The sequence below is a fragment of the Phoenix dactylifera genome, chromosome 5, assembly GCF_009389715.1.
Source record: "Phoenix dactylifera cultivar Barhee BC4 chromosome 5, palm_55x_up_171113_PBpolish2nd_filt_p, whole genome shotgun sequence".
NCBI classification, from domain to species: Eukaryota; Viridiplantae; Streptophyta; class Magnoliopsida; order Arecales; family Arecaceae; genus Phoenix; species Phoenix dactylifera.
The window spans coordinates 12,260,449-12,284,010 of record NC_052396.1 but is presented as its reverse complement, the minus strand read 5'-3'; the positions used below and the strand labels follow the sequence as shown (position 1 = coordinate 12,284,010).

Sequence of the window (23,562 nt, the reverse complement as noted above, 5' to 3'; positions counted from 1 at the left end):
TGCGCGGGTGTATGCAAGGTGCACGGGGCATGCGGACATGCGCGGGTGTGCGCAAGTTTTGGCACGGCATGTGCACGGGCGTTGGATACGCACAAGTGGGAGAGCACGAGCAACTACATGGCTGGACGGCTAAGGCATGATGAGCCTTGGCAACATGCTGAAATGTGCGCAAGACATGAGCGTGCGCAGCCGGTTTGGTGCGCGGCATGAACTTGCTGGGGATATGTGCAGCAACCGCATGTAGGGAGACAGCCGAAGCATTATGGCACGATGCTCGGCAAGGCAGCAAGCGGCGGAGCTTGTGTGCGCGGGAGAAAGCTAACCAAGTGGATTGCTGGGCGGACTGCAACAACAGCAGGTTGCTAAATTGCAGTGGACAGCAAACATCCATAAAGATAGCTGGACTTTGGGCAGCAGCTTGGAATCCAACGTGGCAACCAATTGGGATGCTGATTAGGCGCTAATGTGGCGACTTTGACCAGAGGTTATGCTGGGTCAAAAGGTGGTTGAAATTCTGTTGGGCTGAACCAGAATTATGGTTGGCTAACTAGAAGTGGTTGAAGTGGTTAAGTTGGTTAGCTTATGTGGCACCTAGCTGGAGCTTAGGTGGCTGAAGCTTCTTCAGGAAGATTGGAGCTTCCCCAACTCTATATATAGGGCATTGTAGCTCTCATTTGGGCAAGACTCCAGAGAGAACTCTAGAGAGAAGTGAAGTTGGGTCCCTAGTGTGCTACTTTTTGAGTGAGAAAGAGAGCATGAGAGAGGTTGTTCAAGAGTTGGTCCTAGAGTGAGAGGAAGAGCCAAGTGTGGGCTCGAGTTCACTTGTAAGTAGCTCTTAAGTGGAGTTTCCAAAAGGGAAGTGAGGTGTCTAAAAGTTTTGTAACCTTTCTTAGTTCAATGAAAGAAGATTCTTCTGTTTCTCTCTATCCTGGTGTTTGGTTATGAAATGTTTGCATGAAGGATGATCTGGTCTTGGTGAAGAGTGTTAAATCAAGTGCATAGAAGGGAGATAGAATCTTTATACGCTTTTGGGCATTGGGAAGGCTGGCTAAGTCTGAGACTTAGCGCCGCACCGAGAGGGATCAAGCAAAAAATTTGTGAGCAGATTTCTGCCTGGTGACACCTGCCATCTATCCATTAACCGGAGAGGACGAGAAAAAAGGAGAAAAAAAAAAAAAGCCACCGCAATCTCCATCTAAGAAAGAGGCCAAAACAATCACTAGTCTCCATCGCCTCCATTCTGTCACCGTGTTTCTCCTTTTTCTTCTCTGATCTCCGGCGTCGAACACATCATCCCCATTCCTCACTCACTCCCGAACCGATCGCCAGCGAAACGCCCCCCCCCCCCCCCCCCCCCCCCCCCCCCCCCTCTTCCGGGGAAAGCCGGCAGGCATACGAACCCTCCCTCGCGTCGTCGTCGTCGTCTGATGGGAGGCGGGAGAGGCGTCGGCGTGGTTTATCTCGCCGGACGCGGGAGCTGAGATGCGGCAGGATCCGTCGGGAATCCCCTCGTTCCTCGACGGTGGCCGTCCGATCCAGGAGTTCGACAACCCGGGGCCCTTGCTGTTCCTTCCCTTGCTTTTCCTCCAGGGAGGAGGGATGGATCTGTCCCGAATCGGCGAGAAGCTCCTCAGCTCCGTGCGCTCCGCGAGATCTCTCGGGCTTCTTCCCCCGGCGTCCGATCGTCCGGAGGTACGATATTTATGACCAGCTTCTTGTTCCGTTGCTTTGGTTTTCGTTTCGTTCTTGATTTGCTTAGTGGTAGCTGCATTATCCGCGAAATGGTAAGGGTTTGAGCTCGATTTTCACGCGCCAGTAAAAGAGTGGAGACTCATTTATTAAAAATTTCGTTTTCTTGGAAAATTAGTGTTGGGTATAAAAATCTGGTCTTTGATGGAGTGAAGTACTCTAATTGATACCAACATTTGTGCTTGATGAGCTAACGTGGTCCAATAACCCCCACGAAAGCATCTCAAGTGTGCATCAGGCAGACCGCCCACCACTTCTCTGTGCATTGATCTGCCAGGGGTTGGTTGCTAATCGGATTCATAGGACCGCTTAAAATATTTGAGAAATTCTGACAACGAAAAAAATTTAGACACTTGATATGTGCTGGTGATTGCATCATACGGTGTAAGCATTGATACTGGAGCTAGCAACTGCTGAAAGCATTGAATCTTGTTAAGGAAAGACTTGAGCCAAAGTATTGAACTTCAGATGGCTTCTTTAATCATCATCAATGAATAATTTTCAATGCATCAAAATGTTATTTCTCGAGCTCCTCCTATATTTGCTTGGATTGTTTACCACTCAAACACATGATAGTGTTCATTCTGTGACTATGCATTTGGTGGATTGTAAGGTTTGGAGTCCTTCTAATACACTTGACGAGGGGTTGCCATGTTGGTTTCTTTCCATGCAAGCAAAGAACGGGTAGTGAATGAAAAATATGTGCTGTATCGGGGGGGAAAAGACAGGTGCTTTGCCAGGATTTTGATTGGCTCTTCCCTTCTTCATCCAATTTAATGAAAGGGGGTGGTAATGGATGTAGAGACAGCTAGAGCAGCTTGAGCATTAAAACTTTTCTGAGGTATTCAGGTTTGGGTATTTTCTAGTTTTTTGGTCCTTTTTCGTTTTTTTCTGGGGTGGGGTTGGGGGGGTGGGGGTGGTTTGTGTTGGAGGGAGGGCGGGTAGATCAGTGCTCATTCATTTGATGGACTATAGTTGCAAGAATTCTTCATTATTTGGTGGAAGGTGGTAGAAGTTGAGGTTTACAATTGTTTTCTTTTTGTCATTCCCCTGAGGTGAGGGATAACTGGAAAATTGCTATCCTTGATAAGGAGGAGCTCAGGGAGTTGAAGAATTTTGGAGGCAAACTTTAGTTGGTCATATTGGGAATGAGGCTAGAATGCAATTTGTTATGTAAACTTGTCAGGGGAAATTGAAGTCTCAAAGGTGTTTTGGTGAAGTAAAAAAAATCTCTTTAAGTATTGGATTGTTTTTTTGTATGTTTTTTTTTTGGTGGCAGGGGGAGGGGGAGGGAGGTGTTGTGGAAAGGATTGTTATTAGTGAGGGGAGGGGTGTAGTCGGGTGTTGGAGCTATAGGGAACATACAGTGGTAGGAAAAGGACTAATGGTACAAAATCGAAGGAACTCCTTCTACGTTCACTTCCCATTTTGGTGAGATTCTCATTCCATGGTCTCCACCTATTGGCTAAAAAGATCATCTAGTATTCTCAAGTATAATTGGGAACAAATGTTTTACAGAACCAGTGGAAATAAAAAGGCTTGTCTTTATGAGAGTTTGTATTGCATTTGATGTTAAAGAAGTACTCCATGCGATTGGCCGTCAATTTTATAATGGAGAACTAAAGGGGCTTGGCGGATTGTTAATAGAAACCAATAGTTTGCAAGGAAGTGGGGCATATTACCACTTCATTAAGAGATGGTCAACCTCACCTATTGGGCCGTGAAACCTATGGGGAAGCAAGAAAAAAAAAATTATTCAAATGCGGAAGGAGGATAAAGACCATAGGACCGAGCAATGGGAATCTTTCAACTAAAACTAGTGATGAACTAGAAGTCGAGGTAAGTATAAGAACTTTTGGTAAGGTTTGTAATAATTGTCAACCAAGCAAGTAAATTTGTTGTTTGATCATTTATTAAAGGGGCACCGTGCTTGTGCTCAATGTTCGCTGTCTCGGTACCGGACCCCGTACCGGTGCCATACTAGCACAGTGTCGGTACGATATGGTACATAATTTTTTTGGCATACCGAGTATTGTTACGTCACCGGTTTCGGGTATTAGTACTGAACCGGTATGGTATGATACGTTTCGTGCCATCCGGTTCGGGCCGGTACGGCATATCTTGATATGATGGATCTGGAATGCTTTAAGAGTTTAATTAAAGGCTGTTAAGAAGCATGTTAATTGGAAAAATTCCTTGGAGTTCATAAAAAATGGGCAATGCTAGCATTTAGGTGAAAAGGTCACTCTTAGTGAGCAGGAACTTCTACCTAGGGTGGCATACTCTCTTTGGAAACTTGTGTTCTAACCCGCTTTTGAAGTGTTTTCTTATTCTTATTTTTTTCAGAGATCCAGTTTACCTATACTGAACCCACTCCTGCACCTGCCCTCGCCCCACTTCTGACAAGTGAAGGTACACCACTAGATTAGGACTTTGAAGTGAGGATTCGATAGCACATATGCGGTATGTAGGGCACATATGTGGGCACATGTACAGTTTGTATGTTTTAATATTTAAAATAAATAATATGTAACCTAAATGATAAATGGTTGAAGATTATAATTTAATCTATAAAATTCAGAAAATAATAAAAATTAAGTATACAAATTCACACTTATTTGAATGCACATTCTAACATGGTATAAGATGCTAACCTAATAAAATGATAATATCATGAATCACTTTTAATATGTAAACCTTTCTTAAAGTACCATGACAATAATGAAATTTAAAGTAACAGATCCACAAGTTATTATCATTCATTAATGAACTCAAAATATAGACAACAAAGTAAAACATAAGTTGCAACAAAGTATTGTTAGAAGCAAGGTATGCTGAACCGGTACCGGTAGGCATACCAGTCGCCTACCAGACCGGTTCGAGACCGGTTTGTATTGGAACCGGTCCGGTACGAACCGGTCTTTGTTTATTTTTTTTTTTGGGTTCACGAACGCGCGCGAACGTGCCCGAAATGTTTCTTTTTGGTTCGTTTCCGCCTTCGCTCGCGGACGCGCCAGAGCTAGCTAAATGCCACTCTGTGGCATTTATGGCCCATGCGGGGTGATTCCGCGCGCCATGAAATTGCGCCGCGCGACCGCGGGCAGAAACGCGCAGGGGGGACCGCACGCCTCAACCGCAACGGCAAAACTCACGACCGGCCAACAGGCAGCCGACAACGCCAAAACTCATAAAAGAAATAGGAGATTTAACCCCTTAAACCATGGATTCAATGCATCCCGATGGCTGGAGCTCCGGCCATAGCTTCTAGCCACCGCAGGGGATCAAAGAAAGCCTTCGACGATAAGTGCCGACGATGGAGGCAACCAAAATCGGAAGAAAAATTGTCCAAAAACAGGGAAAATAGGGGATTGCCCTTTTTCGCCAAAAATATGGCGATCACCAGCCGAAATCAAAGCTCTAAGAAGTTTGAAAGAAAGAGGAGAGAGATAAGTCAAGGGTGTCGAGTTCGACGTTTGGAGAGAAAAAATAAAGAGAACGCTGCTGGTGAGCTCAAATCAAGGCTGGATCTCCGGTAGGGGTGAGAGAGGAATCGGGGAGGGCCTTTAAATAGGCCTGGACGCAACCAGAATTTGATTTAGAGTCGGATTATGTCTGGTGATTTCGAGGAGCAAGATGATTCTCATCGGGAGTCTCTTCCCAGCTCGAATGTGCGCGGCACGTGCATTTCTTCTTCTTTTTTTTTTTTCTTTCTTTCTTTTCGTTGGGACAAAATGACTGGGCCGGTCAAGTGGACCGGGCTAGTCTACTGGGTTATACAACATTGCTATGCTATTACCTTAGCAAGTTTCCTTGCTTGAAATAGAAAAGAGTGGAATGCTTAGTAGAGGTTGATGACCTTGAGGATGTGGAAAACTTTCCAAAAGGTCAAGACTCGAACTTCGAAATGGAGTTGCTTGAGTTGGACTGGGTGTAATCATGCTATAGGTTAAGAGAAGAACACTTGAAATGGATAGAGCTTTCTTTGATCCATCATGCCTGGATTGATCCTAGAGCTGCCAACTGAGATATAAGTGGTCATTTGCCCTTGGTTTTGTGCCTGCACCCTCTCTTTAGATATTTGAATGCCTAAACCAAGCATGCTGATGTTAGAACATGACGAACAAAGCTTGGCAGGAACCAGTCAGGGATAACCCAATGTATATACTTATTAGCAAACTGAATAGTCAAGAGTGCTTTTGTTAAGAGTGTCAAGCAGAACTACTTGAGCTAGTCTGTAGAATATTTTGAAACGTAAGGAGCTAACTGTAAAGATGAAGAATTGAAGATGAAAGATCTATAATATGATAGAATCTATGCTGATTCAAAAAGCAAAATTAGACTGGACCAATAAAGGCACGCTCAAATTCAGACTTCTACCATGTTGCTCGAAAGGCAAGAAGGAATTTGAATCTAAGTAGAGGCCTTGATATGGAAGATCAATTCTTCATGCTGGAATGAGAGAGGACAATGAGGAAGTGACTTTTTTTTAAAAACCAGAAATAACATTAGAGTCTTGGGATGGGAGTTCTTGGAAGAATTTAAGACAACAAAGAATCTAACAAGTGATACTGAAGAGTTGCTGATAAGTCTGTTTTTTATGGTTGAAGTTTAGAAAGTAATAATGTAGGCTGATAATTGCAAAGCTTCATTTCTGGATGGTCTCTTGGCTGGTATATTTAAAGCTACTTAGACAACTATCAGAAAATGACTTTATAAGAACTTCGTTGGACTGTGAGGGCTTCTAGAGCAGATAAATCACACCCCTGTAGTGCTGATTTCCAAAGGCAGAGGTGTCAACTTATTTCAGAATTTCTCTGGATAATTTTGTCTAAAGTACCATCACAACATAATTTACTTTTAAAATATAATGGGTGCTGCGCTAGTCAAAGCAAACCTGCTTTCACAGTGGGAAGGAGTATAACTGCCAATATCTTTCTTATCTCCATGATGATCCAGAAGGTTAAGAGGAGAAGGTACTAACTACTGAGATAGTGCTAGTTTCTATCTCAAGATGGATATATTGTGGTCTATGATAGAGTAGACAAAGGATTCGATACTATAGGTGCTAAGAAAGATGAATTTCAATAATAATGGATAACATGGTTGTTAGAAAGCATTGGGATACCCTCTTTTCTAATACTGCTGACTGGTGGAGTTGGGGAAGTCTGCCATGTTAATTGTTGTTGGGGACAGGAGGATCCAGTCATCCTAAACCTTTTCCCCATTGAAATGAGTTTTTTCAGAATAAAGGATATGACCCTGATTAGGGTTACTTCATGGTGCTAAGGGTAGCTATATAAATTGTATTATGATATTCACTGTTGATTGGTTTTTGGGCTCGTATTTTGGATAGGAGACCAATTGGGAATCCCCCTTTCACTCGAGATGCTAGACAATAAGAGTTGTTCAACTTGGATGAATTTGATTAGAAGTAAGGTTCGCCGAACCGGTACCAAGAGTCATACCGGCCAACAACCAGACCTGTACGGTACTAGTACGTATTGTACCGAACCGTGGCATAGTGGAACTAGAGGAGGGAGAGGGAGAGGGAGAGGGAGGAGGGAGAGGTAGAGGCCTCCAGATTTGACGGTGAAGATCGAGAGAGAGAGGATTCACCGGGCTAGGATGTCATCGTCGTCATTGGACATGGATGGGATGTTGTCGGCCGAGGTCATCAGAGGATAGAGGTTGGAGAAGGATGCAGGAGAGGGGGAGAGATGGGAGGCGGGGCTTCATAAGGGCTTCGAGCCATTTGACGGTTCCAGACCAGGCAACGGGGACCTTAAGAGAGAGAGAGGACTCAACTATCTAAGACATTGTCGAAGTCGTCAGATGTGGACGAGACATTGTCGGATGGTGGCTAAGAACAGAGGCCGCTGGAGGAGGTAGGAGGGGGAGAGAGAGAGAGGGGAGGTGAGGGTTTCGACTTTTGAGGGCATCAGGAGTGCCAGAGGTCTTTGAGGAGGGATTTAAATATTTAACTCGATTCAACTAATCGTACCGTGTCGGTAATGGATCAGTCCGGTTCGATATGCCCTGAATCGGCCGGTTTAGTAGGATTCAGCGAACCCTATTTAGAAGCAATTTGAACCTTGGTTCTATCATTTCCTTTTAATGGTAGGTAGATATTTGCTTGTAAAATAAGAATGCTATATTGGATGAGCAAGTTTCTACTTCAAAATGGAATTGTTCTTGTTAAGTGGGAGGTTGTTTGCTTTTCGAAAATTGAATGGTAGGTTTGAAATAAAAGGATAAGAGATGTTGATTAGGTTGCTTTTAAAATTTTTGGAATATGATGACAATGAACCAAGTCTATGGGTTGAATGATTCAGGAAAATTGTTACAAAGGTGATATCTGGATTTTGGACTGTCAGGGCGTTGATCCTGTCATTTGGAAAACAATGTTTAGACTAAGACATTGCTAGCATATCACTTTAGTTATTTGGGGAGATTGTGTCATAGTTGAAGGAAGAGCCTATCATGGACAGAGCCTGTATGTTTATACAGGATGGTTCTTGGGAACTCCTCTCAGTTTCATCGAACATGAATCATGTCTAAAACTTGGTGAGAAGAGTGCATCTTCCATCAAACCCTTCCCAAAGATGAACTGTTCTGGGAATTAGAGAATGAAGGCCAGTTTTCACTCAGACCTGTTTGGTTTATCTTAGTATTATTAGCAAACAAGGGGTTGAATGATGTTTATTCATATGGTATGGGTGGACAATTCTGAAATGTTTGTTTGCTGTTTAGAGAGCCTTTCATGTAAAGTACTTAACTCAAAGGAAGCTTCAAGAGAGGGGATTGCGGTGTAATCAGATAAACTGGGAAGATAGCGAGCGACTCTTCAATTTGGCATCCAGTAAATGGATGTCAAAGAAGATAAAATTGCATATAATATGACAACATGTGCTGTTTATGTGCTGATTTTGTAAGCCGGGAAGTGGGATGAAAGAAATGTAAGATTCTTTTGAAGGAAAGTTTAGCACAAGATCAAAGGGTTTAGAATGATGGATGATCAGGTGAGGACAACAACAGAGCACTATTGGAGGGGGGGGGGGTCTTCTCTGTGCCAGGATGTTATGGACAGACAGAAACAAACAGCAGGAAATTCTTGGGAGGCCGTATTTCAGTCGGGAAGAGATTTAAGGGCACTGTTAAAGGCTTGGCTGTCTTTGGCTTTGTGGATTGGATTCACATAGTTTGCTATTTGTATGTTGGATATACCTGGACATATGCCGCAGAAAATAATGAATTGAATATTTACTAATTTTTGTTTTCTTCTTTATATTTAGGTCCCTTTGATTTCTTCTAGTTTCTTTGTTTTTCTCCCAATATTATTAGGTTATCTTTTTCCTTTTTTTAACTCACACTCTTTTGTAACTCCAGTACTTGCATATTCTCAAACACAAGACAGTTTTCTGAGTTGTTTAACGTGTTCTTTTATTCGTTGCTGCAGGTTCCAGCTCGAGCAGCAGCAGCTGCTGCTGCTGCTCGTGCTCTAGCAGGACTTCCCCCACATCAAAGGATTACCCTTCCATCAAATTCTGAAGAATTGGTTTCAATCTATGGCATCAGATCCCAAGGTCAGGTCATAGAAGAGCTTGAGGAAGGCTTCTATCATGAGGTTCTGCTTTTCTGAACCTTCTTTCTTATATGTTCTGATCCTAAATAAGGACTGTATGGAGGCTAACTTTAGATCCTCATCCTATATTTTGATGACTTTCATTTTTTTTATTCCAGATTTTGGAAAATGATCGTTGTGTATTTGATGAGTTTATATGCTTAGGTTGGGAGAGGAAGTAGATTTGAGAGCAGAATCTGGGGAGAACATGGAGATTTTAGTATTTAAAATGTAAAAGCAAAGCATAGGCATTAAATGACATTAATAATCATAAAATTATTGAAAGCATGTCATTTGATGTCTATGTTCTAAGGAGATACTCATCAATTTTTTTTTAAGAAAATGATTTGTAGAAATTTATACAGTGAATATAAATAACATAGATTTTTGATAGAAATATGGTAACAAGAAAAGAAAACTGATCAAAGAGGGTAATGGGAACATTAATAAGTTGATTTGGGAGTGGAATGGAATTTAAGTGTCGGTGTCCTACCAAAGTTGAATGTTTAGTGTCGGACTACTAAACTATGGGAAGAATGGAAATTTAAGGAGGTTCGTTCAATGGAATTGATGCAATGCTGCTTGAAAGAGTGTGCAAGAAATGTTGCAAATGAGGCGTTGAGTACTAACATTCTCCATCCATCTAATATTGTTAGTTCATTATGCTGTAACTATATAGTGTTTTATCAAGGTTCTAGTTCGTGGAGGTACCTGAAAAGATTTCTTGTTTCTTGTTTGTAATTATAGGAGATAATGATTGCCATCTCGTACTGAACCACCTAGTTCGAGGTATGCTAACCTGTAACATGTTATAATCAGGATTAGACGGGGTTTCAGTTCGGTACAGGCCCCGAACTAGTCCATGGCGGTTTGTAACGGTCCGAACCAAGAGGCATCGCCTTGTACTGGGATGCATACCATTACCGACTCGTGTCATCTAGTTTCAGATGATATCGTGATAAAAAGTGAGAAAAAGGGGTCAATGGCTATTTCGGTACGGAGTTTGTACTGTACCGTACTGACCGTACCATACTGAACCGATAATATACTAGTATGGTATCCGGTACTGAGATCACAAACCTTGATTGGAGATGTTTCTTGTTTTTAATTATGGGACATGTTGAGCATTTATATCTTAGTGTGTAGAAAATTTTGTTTTATTTTTTATTTTTCTCTCATTTTTAATGCAATTCTTATTGGGTAAATGTAAATTATGGCATTTTCCCTCTGCTTTTTAATGCAATCCACAAAGAATTATTATAATTGTCATGGTGAGCCACAAACATTTAATTTTAATTTTGCAAGATTGGTGATGTATGCTCATTTATATATGACAGCATTATCACCCTAGATTCTAAACAGAATCTTCTGATGCTTTTGCTGAATTTTCTTACATGAGTTCATTCATTTGTTAAGAATAGTGTTTTTTTTTTAACATCCTATAATTCTTTTCTTTAGTTAAGAACAAGCATCTGTAGGTACTAGGGTTATCACAAGTGTAAGAACAGTAAATACTTATTCAACAAGCACCTTGAAGATTGATAAAGGGCGTGTAGTTGCAAAGTTTGATAAAGTTTAGAAGCTTAAGGATATAGAAAGTGAGGCATGGACCCCAACTATATGTGCATGAGTAGTCTCAAGAATGTAATGATGATCTCTCAACAACCCTACTTAATGTATGTGTCAGGACATGATTATCAAGGTGATGTACTGTGTCAACAATGCCAGACTTTAATGTGAGAGATGCTTCTGCATTATCAGAATGAAAGAGGACTTGATGGAGATTGCCGAATTAGTTGTAGGCCTTAGCATTCAAGTATCTATAGCTGCAACAACACTTCAGGTTGATGATGCATGAGGACGCAGGTAATCAGGTTGTCTATGAAGCAGACCTAATTCTAAATTTAACCTTTGAAGAGGTGAGGCCCTGAGGGTGCATGATACCACATAATAGATTGAAAGATGTGGAGGACCTTGTTTATCAGAGAAAGGGGGATGTCAACTGCTTTGCTAACCTGGAATTTATAGTTTGGTCGAGGAAAAGATACAATGCTTACTCGCTTAGAAAAGTCGTATGAAGCAGAGTTCAGATTTCAGATGCAGATATATGGCCAACATATAGTAGTTAGAGGAAAATAAAGTTGGTAGTACTGCAAATGAAAGAAAGGTATTCTATAGAGGGATAGAGGGGAATGTGAAGATGGTCCAAATGAAAGTTCCAACTATTTGCATGGGCCTAGACATGTGTTGGACAAAGCACACGATTAAGAGAAATTGAATTGAGAATAAAGAGATTGGTTAAATGACTCTAGTTTATAAATAACCATGGAACATATTAAATAATTGGAAGTATGGGCTTATTACTTGTATCTGAAGGAAAAATAATGGATCCATGTTGAGAGACAGATGAGGATAAGTGTAACAGTTGCTGATGCTGACTCTTAGGGCATGGTATTTTGTCATTCTCCTTTTTGACGGTTGCATTTGCTGGCACCATGCTGCGAGGTGAAACTACAGGTATATGAGTTTTATTTTATTTTGCTTGATGTTGCTGTTGGTTCTTTATATTGTTTTTCACAGCCAATCAAAGAATCCCTATGCCCAGACACTTTAAATTTCAATATTCTTCTATCGGTATTATCAGGTTTCTGTATGCTTTGTATGAGAGTTAAATTGGTTCCACCATCTACTGCAATATCTCGATGTGGTTTTTGTTATCTTCTGTTAACAGCCACCGCTTGCTTATGTTCATCATTCTGATATTTCACAGTTTTGTTTTCTAAGGAAGAAAAACAGGATATTACCTTGATGATGTTGGTATTTCTGTTACCACTACACATTTTCTCAAATTCAATTTCCATAATCATCTACTTCCAGGATTTTGATCCAGTGAGGCATGTTCTGGAAAATATTCCATCTGAAGAAAATGATGTTACCTATTTTGATCAGAAGGTTAGTATATAGACTAATTAAGGTGAATGTTTACACTTATTTTGTATTTCATCTATATAGTTATTTCATCCGTATAATGTTGATATTATTACTGCTTTACTTTTTTTGGGTTTTCCTTTCCTCCAAAATTTTTTTCTTTCCTTGTTAAGATCATGTGAATATCCTCGTAGATTCAGTTGAATATGTTATTATAATATAGGGCCAGCTTTACTTAATAGTCCTTGAGTTTAAAAGGTTTCAAAGTGGTCCTTCAATTTAGTTAAGTGGTTCAGTGTGGTCCCGTCATCCATCTTCATTTACCTGGGCTCACGGGATGCCATCTTATGATGGTCATGTGAGACTTCTAGTGTGAGGAGTGGTTTAGATGGAGAGGGGGATTGGGGAGAAGAGATGAGCAGGGATGGAGAGGAAGGATGAGGAGGTTTAGAGAGGAGGAAGTGTTGGAAGAGGAGGAGATAGTGGGAACCGGTGGGGCTCGGGATCAGGTTAGATGGAGTGGAGGGATGAGGATGATGGTAGGGTTTAGAGAGGAGATGGTGAGAGCTGGTGGGGATTGGGTGCGACTCGGGACCAGGTTAGATGGAGAGGAGGGATGAGGACAACAGCAGGATTTATAGTGGAGGAGGAGGACGTGTTGGAAGAGGAGGTGGTGGGAGTGGATGGAGGCTTAGGTTGGACGGGTTAGATAGAGAGGAGGGATAGAGAGGAAGGATGAGGACGACGACAAGGTTTAGAGATGCGGAGGAAGTGTTGGAGGAGGAGGTCAAGGGAGTGAGGAGGGATGAGAGGAGAATAGAAGGCATTTTTTGATAAATAAGCTATTCTTGTGGGCATAATTGTCCTTTATGATGGCATTTTAATAGCGTTGGATGCCAGATGGGGCTTGGGACCACATTGAACCACATTGAAACTTTTTAAACTCAAGGGGTACTAAATGAAAGTGACCCTAAGCTGAGAGGGTGTTTCAGTAATTTTCCCTATAATATATGATATGGTTGTTTGAGTTGTGAAGCATGCACCTGATCTTCCTTTGGTAATTTTTGTCATATTTCAATCTTTTTTGGTCTTCTTTTATATGTATCATGGCTACCAAGAACTAAGAATTTATTATTTATGCTAAAGTCCTTTCTTTCAACATTTGTGAAAATGCTTTTCTTGATATGAGATTAGTCATGTGTTACTACAGTCCACTCTTAGATTGGCCCAGCTTGATAAGATAGCAGAACAGTTATCACGTCATGTTATGGAGCATCATGAAGAGATGGGTATGTTTCTAATCTGGAAGCTAGAGCCAAGAATAAAAATATCTTATTATATCTGATTAAGTCAGTGCCTGTTGAATGTGATTTTCATGTTTGTTTTCTGTAGCAAAAGACCCACTTTTATACAAATATTTTCTGCAGAAAAGAAGAGTTGCCTTTTTTAGAATCTATGACAATTATGTTTTTATTTTACTGTGATGCAAGCACCACCAGCATTGAGTGTAGAGATATAATGCATATTGCAAATCCTCCAATTTCAATTATCTTATACAGTATATTTTTATTGACAGAGTATTTTCCTTTGTCCTATTAATAACTGTTGTATACGGTGGTTACGTGGAGCAGTTATCTGATTTATTCCCTACATCATATTACACAGCTTTATGTGAACCAATTAAGTCCTGGAGACTGTATCATTTTGTCAGATTTATAGTTGATCTTGAATAGGAATTTTGTTTAGCAATGAAAGAATGCAAAGGTAAAAGATGAATTCACTTTTGTAGACTATGCAATTTCTCAATAATTATCAGATATATATTGATTTGAAATTTCTAGGACTTACCATAGTAGTGTACTGTGCTAAATTATTCATGATGCTTGTTCCTCAGTCATGAGGTAGGCTTCAGTAATACTAAAACAAATTAAATTTCTCCAACTAGGTGTTGGCAATTTTGGCATGATTAATACATGGTCAAAAACGAAAAATGTTTTTGTTTTTTATATGAATATACACACATAGACATTCATCTCCCTGTATATATTTATTGCATTTGTGATTTTTCACAACTCAGCCTTGACTCACTAGAGAATTACGTTTGCATCTTTTTTGAATGTTTTCCTTTTTTAAATATCTTATTAAAGAAGATAGGAAAAAATTAACTTGATTTGTAAAAGTTGTTCCCATATGTAAGTTATAAGGATTGAAGTCATCAAGCGAAGCAGGGCTTTAAATCTGTATCCCAGAAAAGATGCAAGAAATGGAGTGAATGGGGCTGGTGGTTAATGGAGGGTTTTCTAAGGAGCCAGAGATGATCCATGTATTTTTTTTTTTTTTTGCAAGGTGATGGTGTCTGGTTGGTTGAGAGTCATTTAAGAATAATTAGGGGGTTTCAGGGGTGGTGGGTGAAAAGGAAATAGTTTATTAAGAAATGTATTTAAGTAAAGGTTTATATGATATTTTTTAGGGGTGTGTTCAGGGCCAGGAGATGCTTTAAAAGTTGAAGTTTTAAGCATGGGCAAGCAGTGCTTGAGAAGTTTTAGAGAGTAGGTGGAGAATAAGCAGATCTATGTATCTTAAATTCTTCAAGCACACTCTTCTCTCGCTACTTTTAGGGACTATAGCTGAATCATAACCATCCAACTATGTGATCATCATTAATCCGATTGATGCTTGGGGGTTCTCGAGGCATACATTAACCTTCAAATTCTTAAACGCAACTTGCATATATCAAATAACATTTTTTGGCTACTTGATATAACTATAAAAGAATTGGTAAGGATTACTTTGCATGCAATAAACTCTATTAGAAGGTATCTTAGAAAAGAAAGAAAAACATATACATGCGAAATTATGCTCGTCAAAAGCACTAAAATGTTCCATTTCATAATGTTACTAGGTTGGTTGATGCATCATGTTAACTAGTTTCTAAAGAATTAGCGACATATTTGTGCCAAATTCATATTAATACTTATCTTTCGATAAATTATTAGTGCATAAAAATAACTTTATAAAAATTTCCACATTGCATGTTCTTTTAGCACTGTCAATCGAAAGGCAAACTAACCTTTTTAGATACACGAGATAACTTAAATAGAAATGAAGAAGTGTATTCGTATATGGGATGGGTGTTTATAAGGAGAATACTTAGATATAAATGAAGAATAATTATATTCATGAATGGGATGTGTATGCACGTGTGCACATATCTAGTCTTCTATAAGTACCTATGTTATTATTATGCTGACAAGCAGGCTGTATTTTGCTATTGTTTTTGCAATCATCTTCAACCTACTGGTTTTGAAACTGACGAATGAACTCTTAATTATGTAGTATCTGTTGGGAACCCGCCCATGCCGCTGATATTTCAAAAATTAAATCAGATGGCAGCGGAAGAGGCATGTGCGGGATCGACGTTCATCACATGAACGTTGTTTCGAGACCTTTCGTAATTAGGTAAGAATTAAAACTTTTAAAACTATTAGGAAGATCAAATCTTCACCTTGCGCGGGTAGATGATCACCGCAAATCTGAATTCGTGGTTTTGGAAGAGGGTTCGCTTGAAGCCGTTCAAACGTCCGGCCTCTACGGGTATCCACACGAAGCAGGAACCGATCCAAGCTTTCTATCTCACCGGGGTGCTAGCTCCCTTGCAGAGATAGCTTTGATGGCTGATCTCCTCTCTTTCAATCAACCCTTGATTGTGCTTGAGTGGAGGAGGAAGAAGAAGGGATCTTGAAGAAGAACAAGAAGGCTAGATGCAACCTTTGCTTTCCCTTGCTTCGAATCCCAAACGAAGGAGGAAGAAGAGGACCGCCAAGAGATCTTTCTTGCTCCCTTGCTTTCGGTTGAAGACCAAGGAGGAAGAGGAGGAGGCCACGGCTGCAAGGAGAGGGATTGATTCATCTAGGGTGCCGGCCCTAGCCTCCTTTTAAAGGGAGTGGAGCTCCTAACATTTAGGAGCTCCATGACAACTTACCTAAGAGGGGGCGCCGGCCCCCTCTCTTCATGTCGCCCTAGCCATGTGGAGAGGGGCTGATGCCCCTCTTACTTGGTTAACCTAATCCTCTTCCAAAGAGGATTAGGTGCCTCTCTCATGGTTTAATCCTAATCTAATTAGGATTCGCCAAATTGGGTTCAATCTATGCTAGTCCTAATCCAATTAGGACTTGAATGAACCATGACTCAATTGAACTCTTCAATCCTAATCCAATTAGGAGTCATGTTGATTCATTAGATTAATAATTAATTTAGACTTAAGGAATCCTAATCCAATTAGGATGTATTTAATTTTAGTCCTAATCCAATTAGGACTCTATTTGAATCCGAAGTCCTAATCTAATTAGGATTTCTAGGAATCCTACTCCAAGTAGGAATCCTATTTTAATTCAAAATTCCTAATCTCATTAGGATTGTAGGAATCCTATTCCAAGTAGGAATCCCAGTCCTACTCCAACTAGGATTCCCAGTCCTAATCCAATTAGGACTCTAGGAATCCTACCCGAAGTAGGATTTGTGTTTAAGTCCAATTGATTAATTTCCTTTGTTCCTTCTTCAACCGAATATCAATCGAATTGATTTCTTGTGATTCCTAATCACGATTTCAACCATCGGATCGGTCAATACTTCTATTGTGTGTGACCCCATAGGTTCTATTCTGACTGGTAGTGAGATATATTGTGATCTCTATCTCAATATCATTGAAAACTCCTTTCAATGGGTTGGAACGATTCCAACTCAACTCATTAGGGTTTATCGATCATCAAGATAATCCCTATGAGTCCCACCATCCACCAGTGACACCTAGCAGCATGTAGTGGCTACCCAGCAGAATGGAATGATGAACCTCTAGGTGCAGTTAACGTGTGATACAGTCCTACTATCGTGGATCCCTACAGGACGGAGGTCATGGACAACTCGTCAAACCCCATCGTCTGTCATATGTCAAGATTTATTCGACTTGAGTTCGATAGTGGAAAACTTCTTTTCCACTTTATATTACCGCCCTGGCCAAGGTCTTAGAACTCAGTCTAACAAATCACATAGGATCACTCCTCTTCTATCAAGGTCGATAGATTCCTTATAGGTGCATACCCTACTCCTACAGTGAGCCTACTGCAGCCAATCTACACTGCATGGACCCATATGGCTAGAGACCATGTATGTGTGCAGTCAAACTACAATAACCTCACTGTGAGTAGCCGAAGCACCGCAGGTCAAAGGACCAGTCACACTACTGCAACATCAAGCAAGTCACTGACGAGTGGATAGACATCCAAGTGACTTCTTGTCTTGGTCACGCTCAGTACCCTTGTTCTCTAACAAGCACCTGCACTATCACTTCAGTGTCCCTACACTGTGGACTCAAGTCTCGTCCATCCAGAAGGAAAGTGATCTGTGCACTGATCGGATCGATCACCGTCCTCGTGATGATCCATTGATCAGGAGCATTTAGAAATTAATCACCAATGATACATGGCTCAAATTCTCAACTCTTGAGAATATGTATCATCATCTTATTAATTTCTTGGACGATTCATAGACACATAAACAATATGAATGAAAAGATGCCTTTTATTTATTCAATAATAAATAGTCAAGTACAAAATTATGTCCCTAGAATCAACAATGTGTCAGCCAAATTGGCTTCTAGGGTATACATCTAACAGTATCACTCCTTTTCTTCAATAATTGACTTTATTCTTTGTATCATTAGAGTGCCACATGGATGGAGTGCGCTCAAGAAAAAGAAGATAACCCCTATATCACCATAAAATTAAAATGCACTTTGAATCTATTCCTTCCTGTCTGTACAATAGCACGTCTTTATGATTTTGAATCTAGTATATTCTCTGTATTTCTAAATGTTTATTTGTATATAAATTTGGTATGGTTGATGATTTGAATTTTATAGTTATATAGCATACTTTATACGTTATTACACGAAACTTCCATCCATTTTGCGTCCACTTGATGCACCGGTAAAAAAGCTCCAAAGTATTTAACTTTTTGTTTGCGTGCATTCTAGTTATTGTCAGCAGGGTGGATCCTCAAATTAAACTTTCTATCATTTATTTGTATTAATAGGATTAGGGCTTCAATCCTACTAGCTAATTTTTTTTTCCTTTGTTGATACATGATACTCTTGCTGTTGACACACATGCATACACATAGACAATAGTATATGGCATGGTATGCCGTATCGGCCTGAATTGGGCCGAATTTGGGCCGGTACGAGGCGTACCATACTATCTCGGTTCGGTACCGGTACCCAGTATGGGCTTGGTATGCCTAAAAAATTTCGTACTGTACTGATATTGTGCTAGTGTCGCACTGGTACGAAGTCCGATACCAAGATGGTGGACTTTGGTATATGGGCTAGAATTCTATTGATGTAATTTGGGTCTGAATCCTATAACTGCAAGTTATATTTCAGCCATTCAATATGGGGTCCGCACAGTTGATCTTGACAACATCCAAAATGCCTAGAAATCAGAAGTTGAATGTTAGGAGGTTTCTTACCTTTGGATCAAGTGGTCATTAAATGATTGGTACTGGTTGTGCTATGTTAAAATTATACATGATGGGCTATTCAAAACATGTATGGATGGAAATTCTTGGATTGTTACAAACCAACATTATATCAATTAATTTACCTTACATAAAAAGAAGTTCATTTTTATTTCCATCCAATTGTTTAAATAATAAATTCCAGAAGAAAACTAATTTATGTTTTTTAAGTATTTTAAATGTTGTAGAACATGATCCCTAATTTTCAATCTAAATTTTAATGGTCCGTCATGTAATTGACAGTATTTAGCAAGGGCTATGGCGCCATTATTATCGCAGTAGAGTGTTATGGCATCCGATGTCATCACATCCAACTCTGCAATGAATTTCTTGAACCAGAAGCCTTCCTTAGCAGCTTCAGAGGCGGCGATGTATTCAGCTTCCATAGTAGAATCAGCAATGATCGGTTGTTTAGAACTCTTCCAATTCACCGCACCACCATTGCACAAGAACACGTATCCAGATGTTGACTTCCTGTCATCGACATCAGTCATGAAGTCTGAATCTGTGTACCCTTCTACCTTTAACTCTGATGATCCTCCAAAAACCAAGAATAAATCTTTAGTTCTTCTCAAGTACTTAAGAATATTCTTCACAGCTGTCCAGTGTTCTTCACCTGGATTCGACTGATATCTGCTTGTGACACTCACAGCAAGAGCTATATCAGGTCGTGTACATAGCATGGCATACATGAGGCTTCCTATTGCCGATGCATAAGGAATCTTGCTCATGCGTTGAATCTCTTCAGATGTGTTGGGGCACATCTTCTTGGAGAGATGAATTCCATGCCTTAGGGGTAAGAGACCCCTCTTGGAGTTTTCCATGCTGAACCTCTTCAGCACCTCCTCTATGTACATCTTCTGTGAAAGGCCAAGCATCCTTTTAGATCTATCTCTATAGACCTTTATTCCCAAAATATAGGATGCTTCCCCAAGGTCTTTCATGGAGAATTCTTTTGACAACCAGACCTTGACCGAGGTTAGCATGGGAATATCATTCCCAATCAGGAGAATGTCATCTACGTACAGTACGAGAAAAACTACAGCACTCCCACTAACCCTTTTGTAAACACATGGTTCCTCTTCGTTTTTGATGAAATCAAACGTTTTGATTGCGTCATCGAAACGAGTGTTCCAACTCCGAGATGCTTGCTTTAGTCCATAGATGGACCTTTGCAGCTTGCAGACCTTGTGATCTCCATCACTGGAAGTGAAACCCAAAGGCTGTTCCATATAGATATCTTCATCAAGATATCCATTCAGGAAAGCAGTTTTCACATCCATCTGCCAGATTTCATAATCATGAAATGCTGCAATGGCAAGCAATGTTCGGATGAATTTTAGCATGGCTACAGGTGAAAAGGTCTCCTGATAGTCAATGCCTTCGCGCTGACTATACCCTTTCGCCACAAGCCTTGCCTTATAGGTCTCTACCTCTCCATCCGAACCTATCTTCCTTTTGTAGATCCATTTGCATCCAATAGGTACAATACCTTCTGGTGGGTCTACTAAGGTCCAGACTTGGTTGGAACGCATGGAGTCTAACTCTGACTTCATTGCTTCCAGCCATTTCTCGGAATCAATATCAGATATCGCCTCGTTGTAGGTTTTGGGATCCTGTATGTGATCCCTATCTCCCACTAGGAACATTTCCTCGGTATCCTCTTCTAGTATACCTAAGTATCTATCGGGAGGATGGGAGACCCTACTAGATCTACGAGGTGGTCGAGGGACATCGTGTACTGTCTCTGTATGAATGGGTTCAATAGGATCCATGACTCGTTGCTTTTCAGAGACTTTCTCTTCAAGCTCAATTTTCCTCCCACTGCCTCTATCAAGGATAAACTGATTTTCCAAGAAGATGGCATGACGGCTCACAAACACATTGTGATCCTCTGAGATGTAAAAATTGTATCCTAATGACTCTTTAGGATATCCTATAAAACGAGCACTTATGGTCCTAGCCTCTAACTTGTCTGTTTGTAGTCTCTTGACGTGGGCCGGACATCCCCAAATCTTGAGATGACCCAGACTTGGTTTCTTACCATGCCATATCTCATACGGTGTGGTAGGAACGGATTTAGAGGGAACTCTATTCAATAAATAAATCGCTGTGAGTAAGGCATCTCCCCAAAGGAACATAGGTAAATCAGTGAAGCTCATCATGGACCTGACCATATCCAATAGGGTCCGATTCCTCCTCTCTGACACCCCGTTGAGTTGAGGTGTACCCGGAGGTGTCCATTGTGAGACTATGCCGTTTTCTTTGAGATAGTCCTGGAATTCCCTACTAAGGTATTTTCCTCCTCGATCTGATCGAAGAGCCTTAAGAGGTTTTCCAGTTTGTTTTTCTACTTCATTCTTGAACTCTTTGAACTTTTCAAAAGACTCAGACTTGTGTCTCATAAGATACATATACCCATACCGTGAGTAATCATCGGTAAAGGTAATGAAGTAAGAATAACGTCCCCTGGCTAGCACATCGAATGGGCCACATACATCTGTATGTACTAGGGCAAGTAATTCAGTGGTCCTCTCCCCATGTCCTACAAAGGGCAGTCTTGCCATTTTTCCTTGAAGACAGGACTCGCAAACTGGATATGACTCGGAAGTCAATGAGCCTAAAAGCCCATCTTTATCCATTTTGTTCATTCTGTCCTCTCCAATATGGCCAAGCCTGAGGTGCCACAAATATCTTTGGTTTATCTCATCTCTGGATCTTTTGGATCCTTTGGCACTCACATCTTGCTCGGTAACATTCACAGATACATCCATATGTAAATGATAGAGACTGTCAATCATGAAACCACGTGCGACTATTTTATTTCTCAAATAAATAGAACAACAGTCTTTGTCAAATGTAAAAACATGACCTTCCTGTGCTAGACATGAAACAGAAATCAAATTTCTGCTAGCAACAGGTACATAATAGCAGTCTCTAAGTATTAAACTAAATCCAGACGGTAGTCGCAGATGGTAGGTGCCCACAGCCACAGCAGCAACTTTTGCCCCGTTGCCAACCCGAAGGGTTACCGCACCTTCCGCCAGCCTTCTACTTTCCTTTAGACCCTGCATGGTAGTGCACAAATGAGCACTAGAACCAGAATCTATAACCCAACTAGAAGTAGAAGAAACCGTTAGATTAGTTTCAATTATGAGCAAGTCTATACCTTCTGAAGGTATGTCACCTTTCTTGTTCTTTAGGCTCTCGAGGTATGAAGGACAGTTTCTCTTCCAGTGGCCTTCGACATTGCAGTGGAAACATTTTCCTTTGTCGTTAGCCTTTTTCTTTTGAACTTCCTTCTTTTGCTTCTTGTCTTTCTTCTGCTTCTTTGCAGGCTTCTTTTTCTTCCAAGTAGACTTTCTCTTGGAACCAGAAGTCAACTCAGCAGCAAGGACATTGCCCCTTGAACCTTTCAAGGCTCCCTCAGCAGTTACCAACATGTTGATTAGTTCAGTCTTAGTGCATTCAATCTTATTCATGTGGTAGTTTACTATAAACTGACCAAATGAATCAGGAAGTGACTGTAGGATCAAATCCACTTGCAATTCCTTGTGCATGTCCATACCGAGCTTCTCAAGCTCCTCTAGGTCCTTGATCATGGTCAGACCGTGATCATGGACAGACTGCCCTTCGCGCATCTTCGCTTTGAAAAGCCTCTTGGACACTTCAAAACGAGCTGTGCGACTCTGCTCACCATACAACTCTTGCAGGTGTGCCAGTATCTCCCTAGCAGTCTTTATATTTTCATGCTGGCATTGGAGTTCATTAGACATGGATGCCATCATATAGCATTTTACTCTAATGTCATCATCCAACCACTTTTTATGCATCTCACGCTGAACATCAGTAGGACGTGCTGGTAGTGTGGGGATATCTGAATCGAGTATATAGCCTATTTTCTCACAGTCTAAAACAATTTTGAGATTTCTAAGCCAGTCTTTGTAATTGGTTCCGGTCAGTCGGTTGGTCTCAAGAATACGGGTCAAAGGGTTTGAAGCTGACATTGTATCTGCAGAGAGTAAAGATTCTAGTTAGACTTTTGTACTTGATCCTAATCTGTTCTAAGGTCTTTTAGAACAAATGTAACTCCCACTATTTTCTCGAATCCCTCACACTCCCCTGGTAGGAAAACGGAAATCCCACACGACTAGGGTTTCTAGTGGGTACTGCGGTCCCACCGATTTACATGCCACCTCACCTAACAGTTATTGGTGACACATAGATGGATGAGTGTACAACTCTTGTACAATGCTTCTCAAGCATGTTGCAGTGTTACTTGGTCTCTAAGCCATGAAGACCTCACCTAACAGTTATTGGTCCCATTTCTTAGTTAAGTCAGACCCACCGTATAACCGTAGGAATAAAGTCGTCATTGGGTCCTCACCTAACAGTTATTGGTGCCCAACCCCACCTTTACCCTACAACATCTCATGTCTATAGAGAGGTCCAGCCCCCCGATGCAACTTGACCACTGTGTCCAGCCGAGACAAATCAACATCAGAAAGGCCTTAGCAGCTCTACTACAGTGGAAGACCTATTGACTTAATATTGGTTAATCAGGTCTTAGTGTTTGCAACTTGAGCCCTTCATAAGAGGTAATCGAACAATTGGCCAGGTAAGCAGGTGGGAGGCTCCCCTTACTCAGAGAGTAAGGTCCTAATTAAGTAACCACCTTTCATGCTTTCCTA

The 23,562-nt window shown here is 40.8% G+C and overlaps 1 protein-coding gene across 1 annotated transcript in view; it reads left to right on the top strand.

Moving 5' to 3' along the window:
- Nucleotides 1-950: 950 nt before the first annotated feature.
- LOC103719549 (syndetin-like) overlaps nucleotides 951-23,562 on the top strand; it is a 93,265-nt gene continuing 70,653 nt past the window's right edge. The window contains 4 exon segments of the mRNA XM_039126810.1: nucleotides 951-1,692; nucleotides 9,206-9,373; nucleotides 12,248-12,322; nucleotides 13,509-13,587. Of these exon segments, the coding sequence (XP_038982738.1) occupies nucleotides 1,483-1,692; nucleotides 9,206-9,373; nucleotides 12,248-12,322; nucleotides 13,509-13,587 (532 nt within the window). The 5' untranslated portion in view covers nucleotides 951-1,482.